At 58.9% G+C, this 19,738-nt stretch overlaps 2 protein-coding genes across 5 annotated transcripts in view; both read left to right on the forward strand.

Annotated features, from left to right (window-relative positions):
- Positions 1-9,412, forward strand: part of ATP9B (ATPase phospholipid transporting 9B (putative)) — a 119,733-nt gene extending 110,321 nt beyond the window's left edge. For all 3 annotated transcript variants that reach the window (XM_053912324.1, XM_053912325.1, XM_024580637.4), the window contains 4 exons: positions 463-571; positions 4,394-4,451; positions 5,061-5,264; positions 8,926-9,412. In XM_053912324.1, the coding sequence (XP_053768299.1) occupies positions 463-571; positions 4,394-4,451; positions 5,061-5,264; positions 8,926-9,062 (508 nt within the window). In that variant the 3' untranslated portion in view covers positions 9,063-9,412. The remainder of the gene's footprint in view (positions 1-462; positions 572-4,393; positions 4,452-5,060; positions 5,265-8,925) is intronic.
- Positions 9,413-19,015: 9,603 nt separating this feature from the next.
- The window catches only part of NFATC1 (nuclear factor of activated T cells 1), an 89,721-nt gene continuing 88,998 nt past the window's right edge, over positions 19,016-19,738 (forward strand). The window contains exon 1 of one of the 2 annotated variants that reach the window (XM_053912450.2): positions 19,016-19,732. In XM_053912450.2, coding sequence (XP_053768425.1) covers positions 19,526-19,732 — 207 coding nt within the window. In that variant the 5' untranslated portion in view covers positions 19,016-19,525. The remainder of the gene's footprint in view (positions 19,733-19,738) is intronic. The other variant, XM_053912453.2, reaches the window with a different exon arrangement.

Here is a 19,738-nt window from a genome sequence, read left to right on the forward strand (position 1 = left end):
AAACATACAGGGTGGAGAGAGATTGATGGTGGCCAGGATGGGGCTAGAGAGGGAGTGGTGGCAGGAGGGCCTGGGGTGAGGGCTGCCCGTGTCAGCTCCAGGTCCCTGGTCCCATCCTGGCTTGAGGCTGGACTGCAGTTTGCCAGATGCCCCTGCTGGGGGCAGCTGGTTAAAGGGCCCAGGTTCTGCCTTACAAGTGATCACTGCACACGAGGCCACAGCCTCCTCAAGCTGTTCAGTGAAGAAGGAAACCCGGGTCCCCGCCGCCTGCGTGTAGGTGGGGCTTACCGACTCTGTTGCTGGGGATGGGGTGGGGGGAGCAGTTCGGCTTCAGGAGAAGTCGTGCTTGGTGCCGCCCAGTGTTCTGTTTGGCTTCTGACCCACTGGCCTCTGGCCCAGGGGTGTGTCCCTGGTCCTGCAGGAAGGCTTCCCACGCTGACTCGCTGTGCTCTGGGTCCTCAGCTATGCGACCATCTACACCATGTTCCCCGTGTTCTCGCTGGTGCTGGACCAGGACGTGAAGCCGGACATGGCCATGCTGTACCCGGAGCTCTACAAGGACCTCACCAAGGTACAGCCCGAGGCCAGACCGCCTCTAGCCCCTCAGGGCTCTCAGGGTCTTGACGAGAAGACCTACCATGAGAAGCAGTACCAGGCGTGAGGCAGCGTCCCGCAAGTTTTAAATCTGTTCTCTGTCCTTGGAGACATTTTACAATTTCTCCTAGTTATTTTTGGTATTTTCCTTTTGAGTTGAATTTTAAAAACGGGAAACGTGCTAGTGAAAACAAGTGCTTTCTTGCATGTTGGCGGGGAAGCTCTGGCTTCACGGTGCAGTTCCAACCGTGAGGGCTCGCAGCCGCTGCGGCACTTCCGTACACCTAGCAAGTGTCCCCCTGGTGTCCCCGCCTGGGGGCTGGCTGGCACGCGTCTGTGAGGCGCCAGTGCATCGTCAGTGCGGTGGGTCCAGTGAGGATTCTGTGCCTGCGGCTACACAGGTGTGTGAGACATGGCTCCTAGTCCCCAGCAGCCTGCATTTGGTCAGGAAGAGAGACTGCGCACCTGCGGTCAGTCCGGCACTGTGCTTAGGATGGCGGCATGAAGCAAACAGGTGGGCGGGGAAGGGGCTATCCAGGGCCAATCTGTCTAGCGAGGTCTGCACAGAGGCCCAGGGTCACAGTGAACACAGAATGCCTCTGGGGGCAGCGAGGGAAGCAGAGTGCGCGGCCCTGGCTGCGCAGAGGGAGTCCTGCGCCTCCCGCCTGCTTACAGCCCGCCCGCCAGCTCCGGGTGACTTGCTGCCCAAGTCACCGCCAAACGAAGAAGGGCCTCTCCTTCCACTGTGGCTCCGTAGAGTCTTCGTTCCGTACAGAACGGGATATGAGGGTGGCAGTAGTGTTTGGGGGTGCCTCTCTGGAAGGCCAGGGTCTGCTTTTGATGATTAACTGGACTCACGCTCCCCGCAGCCCCTTCCGGCCTCTGGGGCTGCAGGAAGACACGAGCACCTGCACTCATCGCCCTCTGCCCACGGGTGGCTCCGTCCACCCTGAGCACCCGGGGCTGCTGGGAAGAAGCCCCAAGCCTGGGACCCAGGGGTCAGGACTCCATGTGCCGAGTGCTTCTGCTCAGCTGAGACAGCCCGGTGCTCCGGAGTGTCCCAGGCTTTCAATGTGAATTCAGTTACAATCCATGGATTCACATTCATGGTGAATTAAACCACTGACCACAGAGACATGTGGGACAAAGCTGTAGCATCAAGAAGGGCACATCCCCCTGCCCTTCAGGAAAGTCTTAGAAACCAATGAGGCATTGAACCATGAGGATGCTTCACTGTTGTTTTCTGTTGAATATTCTCAACATGGTTTAACTGTTGAAATGTAGATTTGTGTCCTTATGTGACCCTTAAAATAATACTGATAAGGCAGGGAAAGGACGTTAAAGACAGAAATTAGAAGAAATGAAAATTGCTGATGCCACAGTTGTCTGTGTAGAAAACCCCAAACGGTCCACATGAAACCTTGTAGACGCGCGGGTTTAGAGAGGACGCGGGACCCAGGGAAAAGATAGGTCAGACCACTTCTAAACCTGTGTGCTGGCAGTGAGCAGTTGAGGCCTGGAGAAAGTTTGACACTGTAGTAGCACAAAAACTGAACTACTTTGGTGTAACTCTTAACAAGATGTGTGTAAGACGTACGTGCTCAAAACTGCAAACTACGAGGACGAGGTGTTAAGAAGGTGTGAATGCACGTTCGTGGATTGGAACGCGCGATGTTGAGGAATCTTGGCTAGAATCTTCTAAAATGCATATGGACAGTCAAGGGAATAAAACCACCGGTTTAGGAAAAGAAGAGCAAAGCTATAGACTCTCTGGGTGACGGACAGACATGGAGTTGATGGCACAGAATCAAGAGCCGAGAAAACGGCCAAACACACCAGCCAGGCCCTCACCCACAGGAATGGCTCTGGAGAAAGTTTCAACCTGTCCACAGTTGTCCCGTGACTGGCTGCCCCCAGGCAGGAGTGGACCCTCACAGAAGTCCCCTCGAGATAGGCCGTGGCCTAAACCTTCAGGAGAAGGCACCCACGACCTTGGATCAGACAGACCTCTCGGACGGGCCGGAAGCAGAAGCTATAAAAGGAAAACGGGTAAATGAGACTTGATCCTCATTAAAATCTTCTGTGGGTGACACTGTTAAGGAAATAGAGAGACAGACCACGGGCTAGCAGGAAAAGTATTTGCAAATCGCACTTTCCTTTAAAGATTTTATTTGTTTATCTTTAGAGAGAGGGGAGGGGAGGGGAGGGAGAAAGAGAGGGAGAGAAACATCGGTGTGTGGTTGCCTCTCACGTGCCTCCCACTGGGAACCTGGCCTGCAACCCAGGCATGTGCCCTAACCAGGAATCGAACCTACAACCCCTTGGTTCACAGGCCAGCACTCAATCCACTGAGCCACACCGGCCACAGCACAAATCATACTTCTGACAAAGAACTTGTACCCAGAATACATAAAGACCCCTGAAGACTCAAAACAGTCTGGTTTTTTGAATGGACAGAGGACCTGGGTTGACCACACTAAGGGTGACCATGTGCAGGGGCAAGTAAGCTTGTGAGAAAACGCTCCACGCCCCTTTCCTTGGGGAACTGAGACTTAAGACCTCGAGACAGAAGGACGTCGTGAGGGAATGGCAGACTCTTGAAAGCCCAGCAGCCCCGCTGTTCGGCGCTCACCCGAGACGGAGGACAGTGTGCATCCACGCGGGATCCTGGGCACAGGTGTTTGTGGTGCCTTTGTCAGAATTGTCCAAACTGGGGCCAGCCTGGTGTCCAGCGACCACCACAGCCACACGGCGGGACAGTGACTGTGTGAGGAGGAAAACCCGTGCTCAGTGGTACAGATGACCCTGAGATGCATTTTCCTGCGCAGAAGCAGCCAGACTCAAAACTGTGTGGGACCCACTGAGGTGACCCCTGGGGTAGAGAAGGGCCCGAGATCACCCACATCTCGGTAGGAGGGGGACCGATAGGCTTGGGGGGAGGGAGCAGCTTGGTCTGGCTCTGGTTGATGGGAGGACGCTGGTCAGACCCACAAAGAGGAGCCACAGACGGATGGAATGCAGACGGTGACAAAGCATCTCACCGCGCTGGTGGGGTCGGGCAGGGGTGGGGGTAGCTGGCTGTGAGTCAGCTCTGAGAAAGTCACTCTGAGAAAAGGCATCTGACTCTGAGTCCACGGCCAGGCCGATGGCAGGGACCCCACAGGGAGCCTGGATGCACAGGAAGAGTGCTCTGAACACGTAGGTGGCACATGGCAGCAAGGGCAGGCGAGGTCAGAGCTGTGTTAGGCAGGACGCAGACAGCAGGAAGCCACCAAGTACCCCAGAGACGAGGGTTCTCACCCCTGTGCCCGAAAGTGACACCTGGAGCCACCCGAGAGCTCCCAGGACCCCCCAGGGCTGAGCTCAGCTCTCGGGACCACAGGAGTGCAGTCTGGAGGAAGTCCTACCATTGGGACAAAGAACAGAAGCCACGGCATGGTGTCGCTAGGGAGTGGCAGCAGGCCCTCCAGTCCACGTCCTTGACCTCTCACACCAGGCGGCACCCATGTCCTGTGAGCAGCCCCTGCTTCTCCCACCGCTGTCCGGCCGTGTCAGCGCCACCATTCCCAGGGCTCCTTCCAGGCTCACAGGCGCGCCCACCTCACCCCTCAGGCTCTGACTCCTGCAGGTTGTAGGTACGTTTCCCCAGCTTAGCTGCCTGCAGGAGCCTCTGTCACAGACTCTGCTGCACAGGCAGGATGGCGGGGGGGTGCGGGGGCTGGGGTCTCGGGGGTCACAAAGCTGAGTCTCTGAGCCACTGGAGGCTCGGCGCTAATAGGCTCCCTCCATGTCTCCCCAGGGCAGATCCTTGTCCTTCAAGACCTTCCTCATCTGGGTTGTGATCAGCATTTACCAAGGTAAGAGGAAGAGGCTCTGACTTCCACTGGCGGTGCTATCTCCCACTTAGGGCCTGCCCGGTAGGTCCCTCCCGGCTGAACTGGCCTCTGACCCTGGAGACCCTTCCTGCCTCTTCACAGGGCAGTGGGGTCGGCACTCCTTGTAACCGATGACTGTCATTAAAAACTGGCCTATTTTTAATTGTGAGTCCAGGGAAATTGTGATGGGCACGCACCACACGGTGCTTTGGGGGGCCAGCAGGCGGCAGGGCTGGGAGAGTCGGAGTCTGACGTCGGCAGTCGCCGGTGCCCAGGCCGCGCTCCCGGCACTTGAGAGGCAGCCCAGAGCATGAGGACCAGGCCGAGCCGACCAGCTATGTTGAAACACACAGTCACTTACCCTCAGCAGGGTGGGGGCGGCTCCTTCTGCAGACGTGTTATTTATAATCCGTTGTAAACAATTCTCAGTCAGCGGGAAGCAGGGGGTGGGCTGAGCCCCGTGTCCAAGGGCCACGGACACCAGTCAGCCTTTCCTCCCCACCTCGTTGCAGCATGTGGTGGCAGGGCTTCCTGTCCAGACCTCGGAGCTGTCGCCCGAAAAGCCCCGCCGCCCCCCTTACTGTGTTGCAGGCGGCATCCTCATGTACGGGGCCCTGGTGCTCTTCGAGTCGGAGTTTGTCCACGTCGTGGCCATCTCGTTCACGGCCCTTGTCCTCACTGAGCTGCTGATGGTGGCGCTGACCGTGCGGACGTGGCACTGGCTGATGGTCGTGGCCGAGCTGCTGAGCCTGGGCTGCTACGTGGCCTCGCTCGCTTTCCTGAACGAGTATTTCGGTGAGCTGCCCTGGGCTCGTTTCTGGATAATTGTCTGTTAGAGATTTTTGAACAGTTTTTATTACTTATTCACACATTGTCTTAAATCGTAGATCACAGTGAAACGCGTACTGGAGAGCTCCAAATGCACGGACTTACTGGGGAAGGGAGTCAACTCCTTGTAATCGTTTTTAAAATAAGATACTCTCCATGTTGGCTTTCAGAGAGACACTGAGTGTGTCACGTGGAGGCCTCTGAGCCAGGCACCCAAGGCGGCGCCCACGGGCCCTGCACACCCAGGCGCCAGCCAGCTGCCAGCACAGAGCCCGGTGCGTCCACAGCCCCACCCCTCCCTGCTCTGCCAGCAGCAGCCAGGTGACACGTGGTGCTGGACGAGAGCTGACAGTGATGTGGCCCTGGACAGGGCCTGGTGGTGGCTGTGCGCACACTTCCCCCGGCAGCCACTCCATCACTGTCACCCCTTGGGTGACCTGACAGGAACGACTGTCCATCGCAGGCCCACACCTAGGCGCATTTGGCACGAAACCGTCCTCCATTCCTTTCCAACCACCCTCACCTGTCCCAGATCAAACCCACCCCTCTCTTCTCCCCCCACCCAGTCTCAGGGCTTCAAGGCCAGAGTATGGGAGTGACTTCCCCCCATCACCCCTGAGCTGATGCGTGTGGCCACTGTGTGAGACTCTGCAAGGTCTTTAAATCGGGCTGAGGAGGAGAAGGCATGTGACCGTGAGACAGGACGGCATTGTCCCTGGAGCCCCGGGCGGCAGGCATGGAGACTCCCCGCACAGCAGAACTCCCGCAGTGGCTGTTCCAGAACAGCAGGCCACACCCCTCCTGGTCCAAGATCAAGTGCCCCTCATCCCGATGGCACGTCGGTGACCAGGGCGCAGGGATGCCTGAGGACCCCAAGGGAGGCCAGTGACTTCCTGCGGAAACAGCGACATCAAGGTCACTGATTGGTGGAAGCTCCTGGGTCCACTGTGGCCACTGAGCCGACACTCAGTCCAGGGCCCCCAGGACTTCAGCTGCCACCAGCCTCCTTCCTGAGCAGACGCCGGCCCTTTGCGGGGGCTCACGCCACGTGTGCTGAGTGCCCACTTGTGAGTGTTGCGCCTGTGCTGCGAGGGACTGGAGAGGTCTGTTTCCCAGGCAGAGCTCTTCGGAGCAGGGGACCCCGCAGGGTGTCCAAACACAGACAGGCCGGGGCCAGATCCCTCCGGTTCCCGCCAGCTGCATCTGTCTTCCTGATGGTCATTGTGTGGGACAGGCAGGGTCACCTGCAGCTGAGGGAAATTTCTGCCCCAGACAGACGTGAACCTGGAGGAAACAAGCCCAAGTGTCAGAAGGAGGCGAGAGCTGCATCTGCTCACCGAGAGGAGGGCTCAGACCCCGAGCAGCCCCGCAGGTGCACCGAGCGAGTACAGACAGAGGTCACAGGCGCCGCAGAGCGCAGGGGAAGGGCCCCCTTGGAAAGGGCTGGAGAAACCCCACCAGCAGCCCCACCCTGCGGGAAAGGACCACGTGAAGTCTCCACTTTATGAAACTTCCAGGCACCCTTGGGATAAAGAAAACCCTGCAGGCTGCCGGGGGGGAGGAGAACCAGCTACGGAGCTGGGTGAGAGCGGCTCCAAGCTGTGCAGCGGCCCCCTGGGTGACCAGACGAGGCGCCAGCGGGGGCTCAGCCTGCAGGAAACGCACTTGAGGTCCCGGTGACGCCCCAGGCTGGCTTTCTGGGGAGTCGGGAAGCAGGGCACCGTGAGGTGCTGGCGGGTGAACATCGGTGGCAACCTGCAGTTCTTTGTGGACTGTCCCGCCTGACACTACGAAGTGAATTCCGGGTGGGCGGGTTCCCACAATGGGGACCTCGACATTTTCTGCCTTTTTCATAGCTTTCCCACACTACAGGTGGCAGAGAAGTGGAGGGAGTCCGGTTGTGAAAGTGGAACCTGGGCCGTCTGACGTCCCGGTGTGCCCTCAGCAGTGCAGACACGGGCGGGAAACAGTGTGAAGGGCTCCCATCTTGTATCAGAGGGGCACTCGCCGCACAAACAGGGCCCCCGTGGAGTGGCTGTTTTCACATCGCTCTGGGGATAAACACCAAGTGTGTTTCCTGCCCGAACCGCACTCGGAGGCCCGGTCTGTAGGGCTCCTTCCGGAGCGAGTACGGAGCACAGAGCAAAACCCGGGAACGACAGCCAGGTACAGGCGCTCGTCTGGTCTGCCGTGAAGCTGAGGACACACAGACCTGGTTGAACCGGAGCCAAAGTGACAGAGAACGAGCCTCGCCGTGTGGCCGTGCGGGAGCCAGGCCCGTCCGAGCCCCGTCCCCTCCTCTGTAAGCTGGACGTGTGGTCCTGTCTGTTAAGGGGCCAGTCTGGCAACGCGCAGTCACTACGGACTCGTCAGTTTGAACAAGTGTGAGCAACATGGACAGACGCCCCTCGGGTGTCTGGAGCTTGGTGGGTGTACGTGTGTGTTGCCTGCGAGGTGAAGTCCTTCCGACCGTCCCTGATCCAGACCCAACAGCTTTGTCGGGTCCCGCTGTAACGTGGCGGGAGGTAATTACTGCGCTTCGGGTCGCACCTGAAAAGGGGTGGGGCCGCCTGCTTTGAGCCAGAGGCCTTGCGACCACCACTGCAGATGCGGCTCCCCCCCCATCACCATGGCTGCTCCCTGGGTTGTCTCTTGATTCGTTAGCTGACACTTGTGCCCCCGACTGCTCCCGTGCTCTGTCATCGGCTGCCTGCACCCTGTGGTCTTCAGCAGGCAGGGGCTGGGTGTCTCCAGGGGCTTTCTCAGGGAGGTGAGGTTAGCGCTCCTTTCAGGGGGACAGAAATGTAGGATGACGTTGGTTGAGATTCTTAACTGATAAGAACAGCCTCCCTCTAACCTGGTTTCTCGCTACCTCACTGCGGCTTTTCACCCCATGGGAAGGAGTTTCCCCACCCCCCATCAGGTTCTGCGCCCCGGGGTCGGGGGCTTCAGGTGCAAGTCTGCTGACGAGGCTCCAGGGTCTGTGTCCATCAGGCGACAGTTGATCCCTCCCAGCAACATCTGTGCCTTTTCAGGATGGGGGCACGGAGCCCCTGGGAAACACCATCAGGGTGTCCGAAGTGTGGGGAAGTGCAGGCCACACCCTGTGTCCTCGGGTCGACACCCCGCACACAGGCCAATGTCTTCCCTGTGACTCCTCTGTGCCTCCGAGCCCTGCCTCCTGCCAAGGAGGCCTGTCCCACCTCGGACAGCAGTCTGCAGGGCCCTGCCCTGGGAGAGGCGAGTGCCTCGGGCCTCCAGTTCTCCACGTGCCGGGCATCCGATGGCAGCCCCGGAAGGTGCATGGGCAGGCCCCCGCGGTGCTGCTGTGCCCCCAGAGCTGAAGGACAGGAAGGAGGGCCTGTGGTGGCCCTGCCCTGCAGCCACGCCAGCTGCTCTGAGGGTGGGAAGGCAGGCCTGACGGTCTGGGCATGTCACAGGGCCCCGCTGAGACTGTGGTTGCACGATCCCTCTCAGGAGAGTTCCTCACACCTGGTGCACAGGTAAAGCCTGAGACCAGCACTGGCACCTCCAAGGTCAGGAAGCGCCTCCAGGGGGCGCACAGTAGGTGTGCCCTGTAGCCTCTCTCCCTGCCTGCCTCACACCCTCCTGTGTTTCTCCCCTGCAGACGTGGCCTTTATCACAACAGTGGCCTTCGTGTGGAAGGTGTCGGCCGTCACCGTAGTCAGCTGCCTCCCGCTCTACATCCTCAAGTACTTGAAGCGCAAGCTCTCCCCGCCCAGCTACTCCAAACTGACGTCCTAGCTGCAGCCCCGGCGGCACCATGGGTCCCCAGGCTCTGCTGTGCAGTGGGCCCTGGGACAGGAGGGCGCGCGCATGGAGCCTGAGGAGCGTCCCCCGGCACGGGCACTGCTGCGGGCGCACCTCCCGTGCAGGGCCGTGGCCCCAGTCCCTCTTATTTTTTATAATTTCATTTTTACATTGGACCAGCTTCCGTTTCTGCAAAGCATTCCCCTCACCCTGGTTTCTGAGAATTGAACAAAACCTTGTTTGATGTTCTGCAGCTTCCCAACACGCAAGAGCTTCCTTTGCTGCTGTGACATAGAAGGTCCTTCTGGCTCGGCCAATAAAGCCCAGGCTCTGAGGCTGCTGCACATGTGTCCAGAGCTCCGGGTGGATGGGGCGGCCTTGCTGCACCACGTCCCACGGCGGCTGCTGGTGTGTAGGGGCCACTGCTGTTGGGGGAGTGGTGTTTAAGGTCCTGCCCTTCTCACACGTGTAACATCCCTTCATTGCAAAGCCATAGCCACGAGTGGGCACCACGTCCTGTGAGCTCATGGGCCGCAGCTCCAGGCGCCCTGTCCCTGGCTTTCCTGGCTGCTCAGGTTGCAGACGCACACACACTCGTGACCCTAAGCAGGAAGGCCTGTCCCCAAGCTGTCGTCCCACCTCCGGGAGCCAGCTCCCTGCTCTTGTTGACCGGCCCAGAGTTGTTGAGGGGCTAGGAGTGGGTGCCCACCCCCCAGACCCCCTTCCCCCACAGCCCACACACTGCTCCTGGGAGCCTGGGGTTCTCGGCTGGTGGGTCAGGCTTCCAGACTCTTCCTGAGCAGGAGGCTGCAGGCCTCAAACCAGGTCACTCGGGTCTGTTTGAGCCCTTCAGCTTAGTTTCATACCACCCCCCAGTCCCCGGGGAGGGCAGGGCTGGAGCTGGGGAGGGGCACTCCTCTCGTCCAGGCCACCGCACAGGCTCCCAGCTGTGATCGGAGCCCCCACACCTGGTGCCAGACCTCAAGCGGGCTCTCAGGTGCCCAGCAGCCTGGACCTGGAGCCATTCCCTACACCGCCCACATGGTGTCGCTGTGCACTGGCCTCTCCCTGTTCTGAGGGGCAGGAGCCTGGCCAGCTCCAGCCCAGCAGGACCTGGATCCTGTCTCTGCCTGTGGGGCCTGGGACAGGCATTTGAGTGGGTTAACTGTCCCTGTGTCCCTTGTCTGCTGTGAGCTCTACAGGAGAAGGGACCGTGTGGCCACCCCTCCCAGTGAGTGTCCCCGTGTGCAGGCACCAAGGCCCCATTTCCCGGGGAGGGTGCAGGGCGGGAGTCAGGCCAAGTGATGGGAGCTGGGGTGCAGAGGGACCAGGCAGAGTGTGTTCTCGACCCTGAGGTGGTCCAAGACGACCGGGGCCACACAGCAGGTGAGGCGGCTCACAGCTGAGCTGCCCCCCCCCCCTCAAGGAGTCGTGGGGGCTTCGCAGAGAGGAGGACTCCACGTGTGGGCTACTCTGCAGGTGTGATGAGCAAACCAACCCCAAGTCCAGGGGGCTGGAGGCTGTCGCGGTGGGGTGGGGTGTCCTGGTGCACATTCACCCAGGGTTGTGGGTGCTCCCCTGTGACTGACAAACTGGGGAGGTGGGGGGACACAGCAGGGGAAGGGGCCTGGGAGGGCGCACCACAGGGTGGCAGCAGCTGCCCCAGGGGTTCTACGTGGACCTGCGTGGGCTGGCCCGTGACCTCCAGTGGGCACCAGGTTTGACTGCAGTGGGTTTTGGAGCGACTGTGATGGAGGGCAGAGGGGCAGGGGAGTGAGCTAGGGGACCAGGATGAGTTCAGAGAGGAAGGGACAGAGCTGAGCAAGTGTCCCAGGGCCTGACCTGTGTCTGGAGTGGACCGGACAGCTGGGTAGACACAAAGGGACACGCAGGTGGATGGGTGGCTGGTGTGGGGGATGGTCTGGCCTTGTCTTATCTCGGTGGTGGTCACAGGACACTTCAGAAAAAACAAGGAGCAGTGAGGACAGGTGAGAAGGAACAGGAAACACCTGGGAGCCACCTGCTGTAACTGCAGAGGATTCCAGCAGGTGGCGCTAGAAGCCAAGAAATAACCAGCTGGCTGCTTGGGCTCTGGCTGGTTCCTGGCCCAGGGGCACTGAGGATGTAGGAACTACTGACCAGACCCCAAACCCATGACCTCGCTGGGCTGGGTCACTCACATCAAGGAACCCCCCCACCTTCCTCAGTGTGTACAGCCATGGGGTCACTCTGCCTGATTTGAAGCGCGGGGGTCTCAGGGTCCCAGGTCCTCCTGGGAGAAACCCCCCACAGGTGCTGCTGCCTCCTGCGTGTCTCTTGCCTGCAGCCCCTCCCGTGCATCTGTGTCCATTTCTCTGGTATCACCAGGCCCTCCCTGCTCCAGGAGGGACTCGCAAACAAATGGCTGTCTCCAGACTCCACCCCACCCCAAAGTTCCGGGTGGACGTGGCCCTGGGGGAACCCCATGCTGCCTGGGGCAGTGGGTGATCGCTGGGTACCGTGGTGGTATTTATCAGTCCAGGTGTTCCCGTTTCTTCTCACCTGAAGGTACAGGCATGTCGCCAGCCGAGCACCAAGGTGCTTCCACTTCAGGGCTGCTGAGTGCCCAGGTCCAGGGGGCGTCCCCGTGGCCACATTGCACTAGGGAACCCCGCCCCAAGGGACAGGCTCTGGAGAAGAGTCAGAACCTGGACGTCTACTGCGTTGGGGGCTTGAGCCCAGGGCTTCACGGCACGTTGCAGGCGGCACCATCTCCACACAGACCAGCTGGTCACAGCGTCCACCCTGGGCTCTGGGCGCCAGGTCCACATGGTCTGAGTCCTTCTGTCCCGAGTCCCTCTTGGCCTGTGGCTCCTAAAGAGAAGGATCCTGACTTGGCCGACACAGGGGAGCCAGCAGGAGCGCCATTTTGAGAACAGCCCTGGGGCTCCAGGGGCAGAGCGCTGTGGTCCCCACCGTCCCCCAGACCAGAGCTGAGAGGCCCAGGCCCGGAACTTACCCTCTCAAGGCCCCTCCCCACACAGCACCATCATGGGCTGGGACTCAGCCTCTCTCTCTGTGGGCCTGGAGCAGTGCCTGCTCCAGGCTGGGTGGTTCCTTGGCACCGGCCACCAGCACCAAGTGAGCAGCCCAGCTTGCAGCCCTGGGGCCCCAGAGGCCCACACTCCTGCAGCAGCTTGCCGCCACCAGGGCGGGTTCTGAGGGGATTCACCAGGGGCACTCGCACCACCTGCCAGCTGATGGCATAGGAGCATCACGCGTGTAGGAGCCGAAAACAGAGTCGGAGCTGATGGGACATAGCTGTGCATGCTCTGGGTGCGGGGGAGCAGCCCAGAAAGGGTAGGGCCCATGAGCTCTGGGTGAGCTATGTGTTGTGGAGCCTGGACACAGTGTCAGGGGGGCGAGAAGTCTTCAGGGCCAGCAGGTCGCCCTGGGTGGCCAGCACTCAGAGCCCTCCCCCAGAGGCCACCGGCAGCCACATCCTGGACCACCCTGCTCCCCGGGCCATTCCCACCACCAGGCCATCGGCTCCAAGACGCCCCTCTGCAGGACACTTGTCCTCAGCCCAGGGCCCATGTGGTGTGCAGAGGATGTCAGGTGTGGCAGGGACAGGGAGAAGGTCTGCAGCAGGTGACATCCAGCCACTGCCTGTGGGGGTCTGCGGCTGTTTCAGTGATGATGTCCCACCCTGCTGCAGCCCCCGCTGCCCTGTGACCCCCAGGCCACCCCAGCCCATCACACTGCCCAGGAGGATCCACCAAGGCCTGTCCTGGCCCCACAGCCCAAGCAGCTGCCCCTGTGGAGGACACCACTGCCTGACCGTGAGGACCAGAGGCAGCAGCATGTGGGTCAGTCAGCCACTCAGAAGTGGTGACGGGCCCTGGCAGTGGGCCCCAGTGACAGGACAGCGAGGCCCCGTGATTTCTCAGTTGCCACCGATCCTTCGAGCGTCGTTGCAAGTGGACCTCTCTCGGCCTGCGTGGGCGTGGCCACTGGAACTGCCACCCAGCAAAGCGGCCTCCTGCCTCACTGTGTCTCAGGCCCCCAAAACCAGGCAGGCTGCTCGGGTCTCTTCTGGAGTCTGAGGTCTCCAGAGGGGACGCTCTGAGCACCTGCCCGATGCCAGACATGACACTGCTGCGGGGCACAGCACAGAGGGTCTGGAGGAGCCGGACACAGAACCCCCGCCTGACCCTGCAGCCCCACCAGGTGTCCATCTCCCGGACGACTGCAGGCGAGGCCCAAAGGGACCTGGGCAGCCCCGTGGCCCTGCAGCATTATTCACAGAGGCCAGCGGGGGGACTTCCCAAACCGGCATCTGCGGAGGAGCCACTAAGAAAACGCGGTGTGTGCACGCGACAGGGGATTACTCGGTCTGAAGAGGAAGGGTGTCCTCGCATGGGCTGCCACAGGGGTGCACCCGCAGGGCGTCCCGCTCGGGAAGAAGCCAGTCGCAAAAGGACAGACACGGTGTGATTGCAGCCAGGGGGTTCCCCGGCGTGGCCAGGACCACGGAGACGGACGGCGGTCACCGGGGCTGGGGCCGGAGCCAAGCTGTTTGGGGAGATGAAGAGTTCTGTGGGGACCAGCGTGAATGTGCCTTAGGCCGCCGAGCTGTGCTCCTAACAGTGGAAGCAATGGTGGGTCTTGTTACGTGTGTTTTACCAGTTGTTAAACACACCCCTAAGGGTCGCTGGCTGTCTGAGAACCTGAGGTGCAGGTGGAGGAGAGCTGGGTGGGGGGTCGGTGCCCACCAGCGTCTACCTCCCAGTGCGTGGCCACCCAACCACTGCCCGCGGCTCCCAGGGCCGGTCTGTCCAGGTTCCCAGCAGCCCCGTGCCCACTGGTGTGGGGTTGGAAACGGCATCGTCGCTGAGGGCTCAGGCTCATGATCATTTACACTTTGGCGACGTGCCACTTCCTCTCCTTCTCTAAGTAGAAAAAAGGCTTCAGTGGCTCGTAAACGGTGGCCGTCTGCCGGACATCAAACGCTCTGACACAGCCTCCTGATGACTGACTGTAATGAATCAGAAGCACATGCACCAAATTCCCCTTGAAATTCACTCGGGTTTCAAATGAATGGAAAAAGTGCCTGCAGAGCTTGTCTAGTGTTCGGCGCTTTATTAAACCAAACACACTTTAAAAACAGTTTGGGGAGCCACGGAGCCCAGTCCTGGGCCACCCCATCCATCCCTGGCTGGAGCCTCCCGAAAACTGCATCCCAGGCACAAACGAAAGTCACTCAGGTCCAATAAGGACAACAAGAAGCACAGTTTCCCTGTCTGAGGCCGGGCAGAACTGGCTCAATTAGACTGATCTAGATAAACCCACTAGTTTAGGAAAAGAGGTACAACGTTGCCATTAGAAAACTATCGCTGTTCCTGTGCAAGAAAATGTGGTTAATTCACAGGTGCAAGGCCCAATTCTTGCCAGAAACAAAGTAACATTTTCCTGGGGGTGGGAGGGGATAGGTGGTGGAGGAAATGGCTCCCGAGCCTACCCCTCCTTGCCCTGGACGTGAAGACCTCCTCATCCTGCAAGCATGGGCCAGAGGAGGTGCTTGCATGGGCCTCAGGCTGACTGGGAAGGGTCAAGGGTGCCCAGGCCTCGGGGACTCAGGACAGGCGATGCGTCTCCCAAGGGGTATGGAAGCCAGTGTGGCCAGACCAGCGACACCCGTGGAGACGGCTCAGCCTCCCTGTGCTCCCAGGAGCCTCCAGGGAAAGTGAGGAGCCTGGCCAGGCCCCCGGGGACACAGCTACGGGCCCGCCGGCTTTAAGCAGCTTCCACATTTTCTTCCTCCTCCTGACAGCATCAGGCATTTCCTATCCCCTCCACAGCCGACCCCGCCCATCCTCCGAGCAAGAAAGGACCCTCTGGCCAGGTCTCCATGCTCTGGCTCTCCTGCGGCCCGGGATTCCCACAGCTGTGGCAGAATCCCAACTCCTACCCTGCCGAGCACGTAAGGGAGGGTGTCTCCCCAGCAGGAGAGGGTCCTCAGATCCCTCGGGACTCAGACGCTCAGACGGCATGGGGCCCCGCCTCTGGACTTGCTCTCCTGCACATGGGGCCCCCCACCCTCACAGAGGAGACCATCTCCACCCAGCAGCTGCAGGCCCGCACCCCTGTGGAGAGTGAGGGTGACCCCGTGAACACCCCATCCCTGGAGCGGGGGTCCCTAGACAAAGGCTGTGTGATGGGATGCAGTGTCCAGCAACAGTGACTCGGGTGTGTGCCCACGATGTGGGCCTGGAAGTGAGTGCCAGTCCAACGTAAAGGTGCCGCAGCCAGGCTGACCCACGGGCTGGGACAGCTCGTCCTTGGGAGGGGGGCACCTCCTCGGCCACGGGCACTCCAGGGACTGAGACGGCAGGTGTGACATGAAGCCCCAGGAGGAAGTCAAACCACATGGCATTTCTGTCTGGCTCCCTGGGGCCCCCATAACAAATGACCACAACGTGGGGAGCTCAGAGCGACAGAAATATATTCTCACAGTTTCTCAAGAAGTCCAAGGTCAAGGCACCAGCAGGGCCGCGCTGCCTCAAGGCTGTGGGGAGGACCATGCTGGCCTCTTCCAGCTGCTGGCTGCTGGTGAGCACTGGAGGTGGGGGTGAAGGCCACAGGCACAGATGCTGGGTCCAGTAAAGGTGTGGCCTGGGGGCAGGACCACGGCACAGACTGCCCGGGTCAGAACCAGCATCCAACACTGTGCCACCGAAAGAGCCACAGTTTAGCTGGGGGACCCTCCCCCGCCTTCCGTGGGGGACTCATCTGCCAAGTGTTGCCGAGAACAGCAGAGCAGCCCTGTCAGTGGGGTCACCAGCTGGAGTCCTACCATCACCTGTCACCAGGTGACTGTGGCACCCAAGCTGGGCCCCCCGGGGAGGAATAGCAGGGGTCGGAACACCCCAGGAGGGCAGAGGCTTCATTCAAACCACCCAGCCACTCACTAAACAAAGAAACAAGCAAACCACAAGCCCCAGATTGTGGGGGGGGGGGGTACCCACACCAAAAGTTGCTACAGTGCATTGTTTAAAATGTCCAGTTCCTGACCAAAAAATTACGTTGCATGCAAAAAAGCAGGAATGCACGACACATACATCCCCCACCCCCCACCCCAAAAAAAGCCCACAACCCAAACTGCCAGGGAGAGTGGGACCAGATGTTGGCTTCCACAGAAAAGGACTTAAAAACACCCTTGGGAATGTGTTTCCGGAACTAAAGAAAAGCTTGATTACGGGATAAAGGGGTGTTGATGATGATGCCCCATCAAATGGGCACTGCCAGTAAAGAGAAACTGTAAAAAAGAGCCACCCGGACATTCTGGGGTCAAAAGGTGCAACTGAAGCCCTGGGCCCACTGGCAGGTTCAAGAGCAGGCGTGGGCAGGTGGACCCGTGGCGATGCCGGAGGCCGAGAGGGGAGAGAAACCAGAATGAAGAAAAATGAAGACGGCCTCACAGAAACAAGAGACACCATCGAGGCTGCCGTGTCTGCACAGCAGGGCCACCCGAAAGAACTGAGGGAGAGAGGAGAAGAAAAAGCACCCGAAGAAATAATGGCGGAAAATGTCACGAATTTATTGAGAAACAACCCACCCATCGAAGAAGCTCAATCAATGATAAATGCAGACCCCCAGCAAGCAACGCATCTCAGTGAACGGCTGAGGGCAGACAAGGAGGGTGTCCTGAAGGCAGCACCAGCGGCACTGCGTGTCATTGGCAAGGGGCCCTGGTGAGACCGACAGTGGCTGCCCAGCAGGAGCCACGCATGCGCGGAGGTGGTGGGGACCCAAGAATCCTGTACTCAGCAAAGCTATTTTTCAAAAATAAAGGTGAAATGAATATTTCCCCAGATCGACAAAAACTGATAATTTGCTGCTCGCAGACCCACTTTATAAGACATACTCAAGGAAGCCCTGGCTGGTGGGGCTCAGTGGACTGAGCGCCAGCCTACGAACCAAAGGGTCCCTGGTTCGATTCCCAGTCAGGGCACATGCCTGGGTTGCAGGCCAGGTCCCCAGTAGGGGGCGTGTGAGAGGCAACCACACATTGATGTTTTTGTCCCTCTCTCCCTCAGTTCCCCTCTCTAAAAAGTAAATAAATACATAAAATCTTTAAAAAAAATACTAAAGGAATTTCTTCAGATTGAAAGCAAGTAACTCCAGACAGAAAGAAACTGAATCCACATGAAAAAGAGTCCCAGTAAAAGTGATTACATGATTTTATAAGATAGTACAAATGTATATTTTTCACCTCATAACTGGTTGAAAGAGCAATTGTATAGAATAATGTATATATAGCGTAACATGGGGATATGATTAATAGAAATATAGTAGGTTGTAATGTATCTGCCAATAATGCAGAAGAAGTGGGTGGAGCAATGCTGTATTGGTTAAGAAAATAATGGTTACAATGTTTGTGGGGTTTGTAACATCACTATTTGTGATGAGTCCAACTTAACACCCTAAGAGGGGAGGAAGGGAGTCGACGAGACAGGACTGATACTTGTGTGTCGCGCTGGCGTGAAGCTGGCACAGATCTGAAGCTCGTAGTGATGTTAATGTAGGCGATAAACCCTGGAATAACCACTAAAGAAATAACTTAGAAAAAGTAAAAAGAAATCCTCAATTACAATGCTACACTAGAAAAAAATGCATGTAACATAACAGAAAGCAATAAAGAAGGAGAGAGGAACAAAAAGGACAGGAGAAAAATGGAAAACAAAAATGTAGAGTGGAAGACGCCTACCAGTAAATGTTAAGGGTGGCGGGTTACACAAAACCACCCAAGGCAGAGGTTGTCAAACTGGACCGGAAACATAAGCCAACTTCAGGCGTGTTACAGGAGACACACTTCAGATTCAGAGGTGGAAGAACCCAGTCGTGCAAAGAGCAACTACAGAAAGCTGCTGTGGCCGCACTGACGTCTGCCCAGATGGGTGTTAACACAAAGCCTTGGTGAAGAGAAAGGGGGCTGTTTCGTGATGGGAACAGGCTGACCCGTCAGGAAAGCCCAGCAAGTAGAAACACGTGAGCACGGATAGCAGAGCTCCAAACACACACAGCAACAACTGAAGCGATGAAGGGCAAAGGTGGACAGTCCCACAATAATTCCCCTCCGGAGCCTTCAATACGCCAGTTTGAATAGTGGATGTAACAACCAGATGGCACGTCCCAGGGACCAGAGACTCGAACAGCCCTCAAGCCAGCCCGGCGCCCCAGACGGCGGAGGAAGGCCCAGCCCAACGGCAGAGTACACCTTCTGCTCAAGCGCACGAGGGACGTTCCTGGAGAGACCGCGTACAGGGTGGGCAAAGCTAGGTTCCTGGCTGCTCATAGGGAAAACAGTACAGTAATTAACAATCATAGAAGAAGAAACTGTGTTTCGTGTACTCACACGGGTAACCCTACTTTTGCCCCACCCTGCCCTGGGCGAAACACACTCAGGCCCACGGTCACCACACTGGGAGGCGCCGACTCCGGGCCAGGGAGGCGGGTGAAGACTGGTCAGAGATGGGACAAGGGGAACCTGAACGGAGGATGGGGAGGATTCGAACAAGGCTCTGGTGACGGACTAAATCAGCAACTCCCAACGGGTGTGCCGTGTGAATTTTAAAACATGCATTTAGTCAGGGGCACCGACCTCTTTACCCTTGGATGGTCAAATTTAAAAAAATGACCACAGCCGACACAACAATAGCTGTCCTGTGTGAATGTATCAAAAGTGCACTATTTTTTGTCAGATTGGCAAATACATACAGTAAATTCTCGGCGCGCTGCAGAATTGAGTAAGTAGTCTATGAGATGACTGAGGTTGAAAGCCGCCCGACGGAGTGGGGGTGTGGGGCGATAACCCCGCATCCCTGGGAGGGCCCCCACTGAGGTCCCCGCGTGGCTGCTGCCATGCCCAGTGGTGTGGACTTTCTCCGGATGCCCGGGGCACGTGCTCCAGGAGGGAAGCTGGGGATTGAGGTTTCAGATCTGGTGGTCTGGCTGAGGTTAGGCCTGGAGGCCAACGGAGGGGGCCTTGGCAACGACCCACGGGCGGGGGGCGTGGATGAGATACTGCACAAGTAAACCACAGTGTAGGATCTCTGAACCCCAAACTCCTGGATCTCCAAGAACACCCCAAACTTAAAAGGAACCTCTTGAGTGTGTGGACACAGGAGTATAATCCAGGGGAACCCTTTCTTCCTCGGCTCCAGCCACAGCTGCGAGATTTACTTGCGTTGGCTTTTTACGAAATCTCAGCAGTTTACTTCAAAGTAAATGACCTCTCCGTCGTCCTCCGTTCTTAACTTACTGCTCAGCTCCACACTCCGGCCCAGCGCCAAGGTCCCCCAGCCCAGCCCCAGCGCCTCTGCCCGGCCTGTGGGCTCCCTCCCCGCTGGCGGAAAGGCGCCGTCAGGCGGAACCGCACCGCAGTGGCGGGACTCAGACGCTCCGCGCGCTCCGAAATGGAGAGGGGCTCGAGGGGCCCGCGCTGCGGCTCGGAGTGTGGCCCCAGCAGGAGCAAGCGTTCGCAGTGGGCCCGCAGACGTGTGCGTGGTGTTCCTGAGCAACAAGTGGCACCTGCGTGGGCCCCGCTGAGTGACGGGAGGGAAGGCAGGGCCCTGGCCAGGCCCCTGCGCTGCACGCGGGAGAGGGCGGCAGCGCCCGGCCAGGTGCGC

Source organism: Desmodus rotundus, chromosome 10, assembly GCF_022682495.2.
Source record: "Desmodus rotundus isolate HL8 chromosome 10, HLdesRot8A.1, whole genome shotgun sequence".
NCBI lineage: Eukaryota > Metazoa > Chordata > Mammalia > Chiroptera > Phyllostomidae > Desmodus > Desmodus rotundus.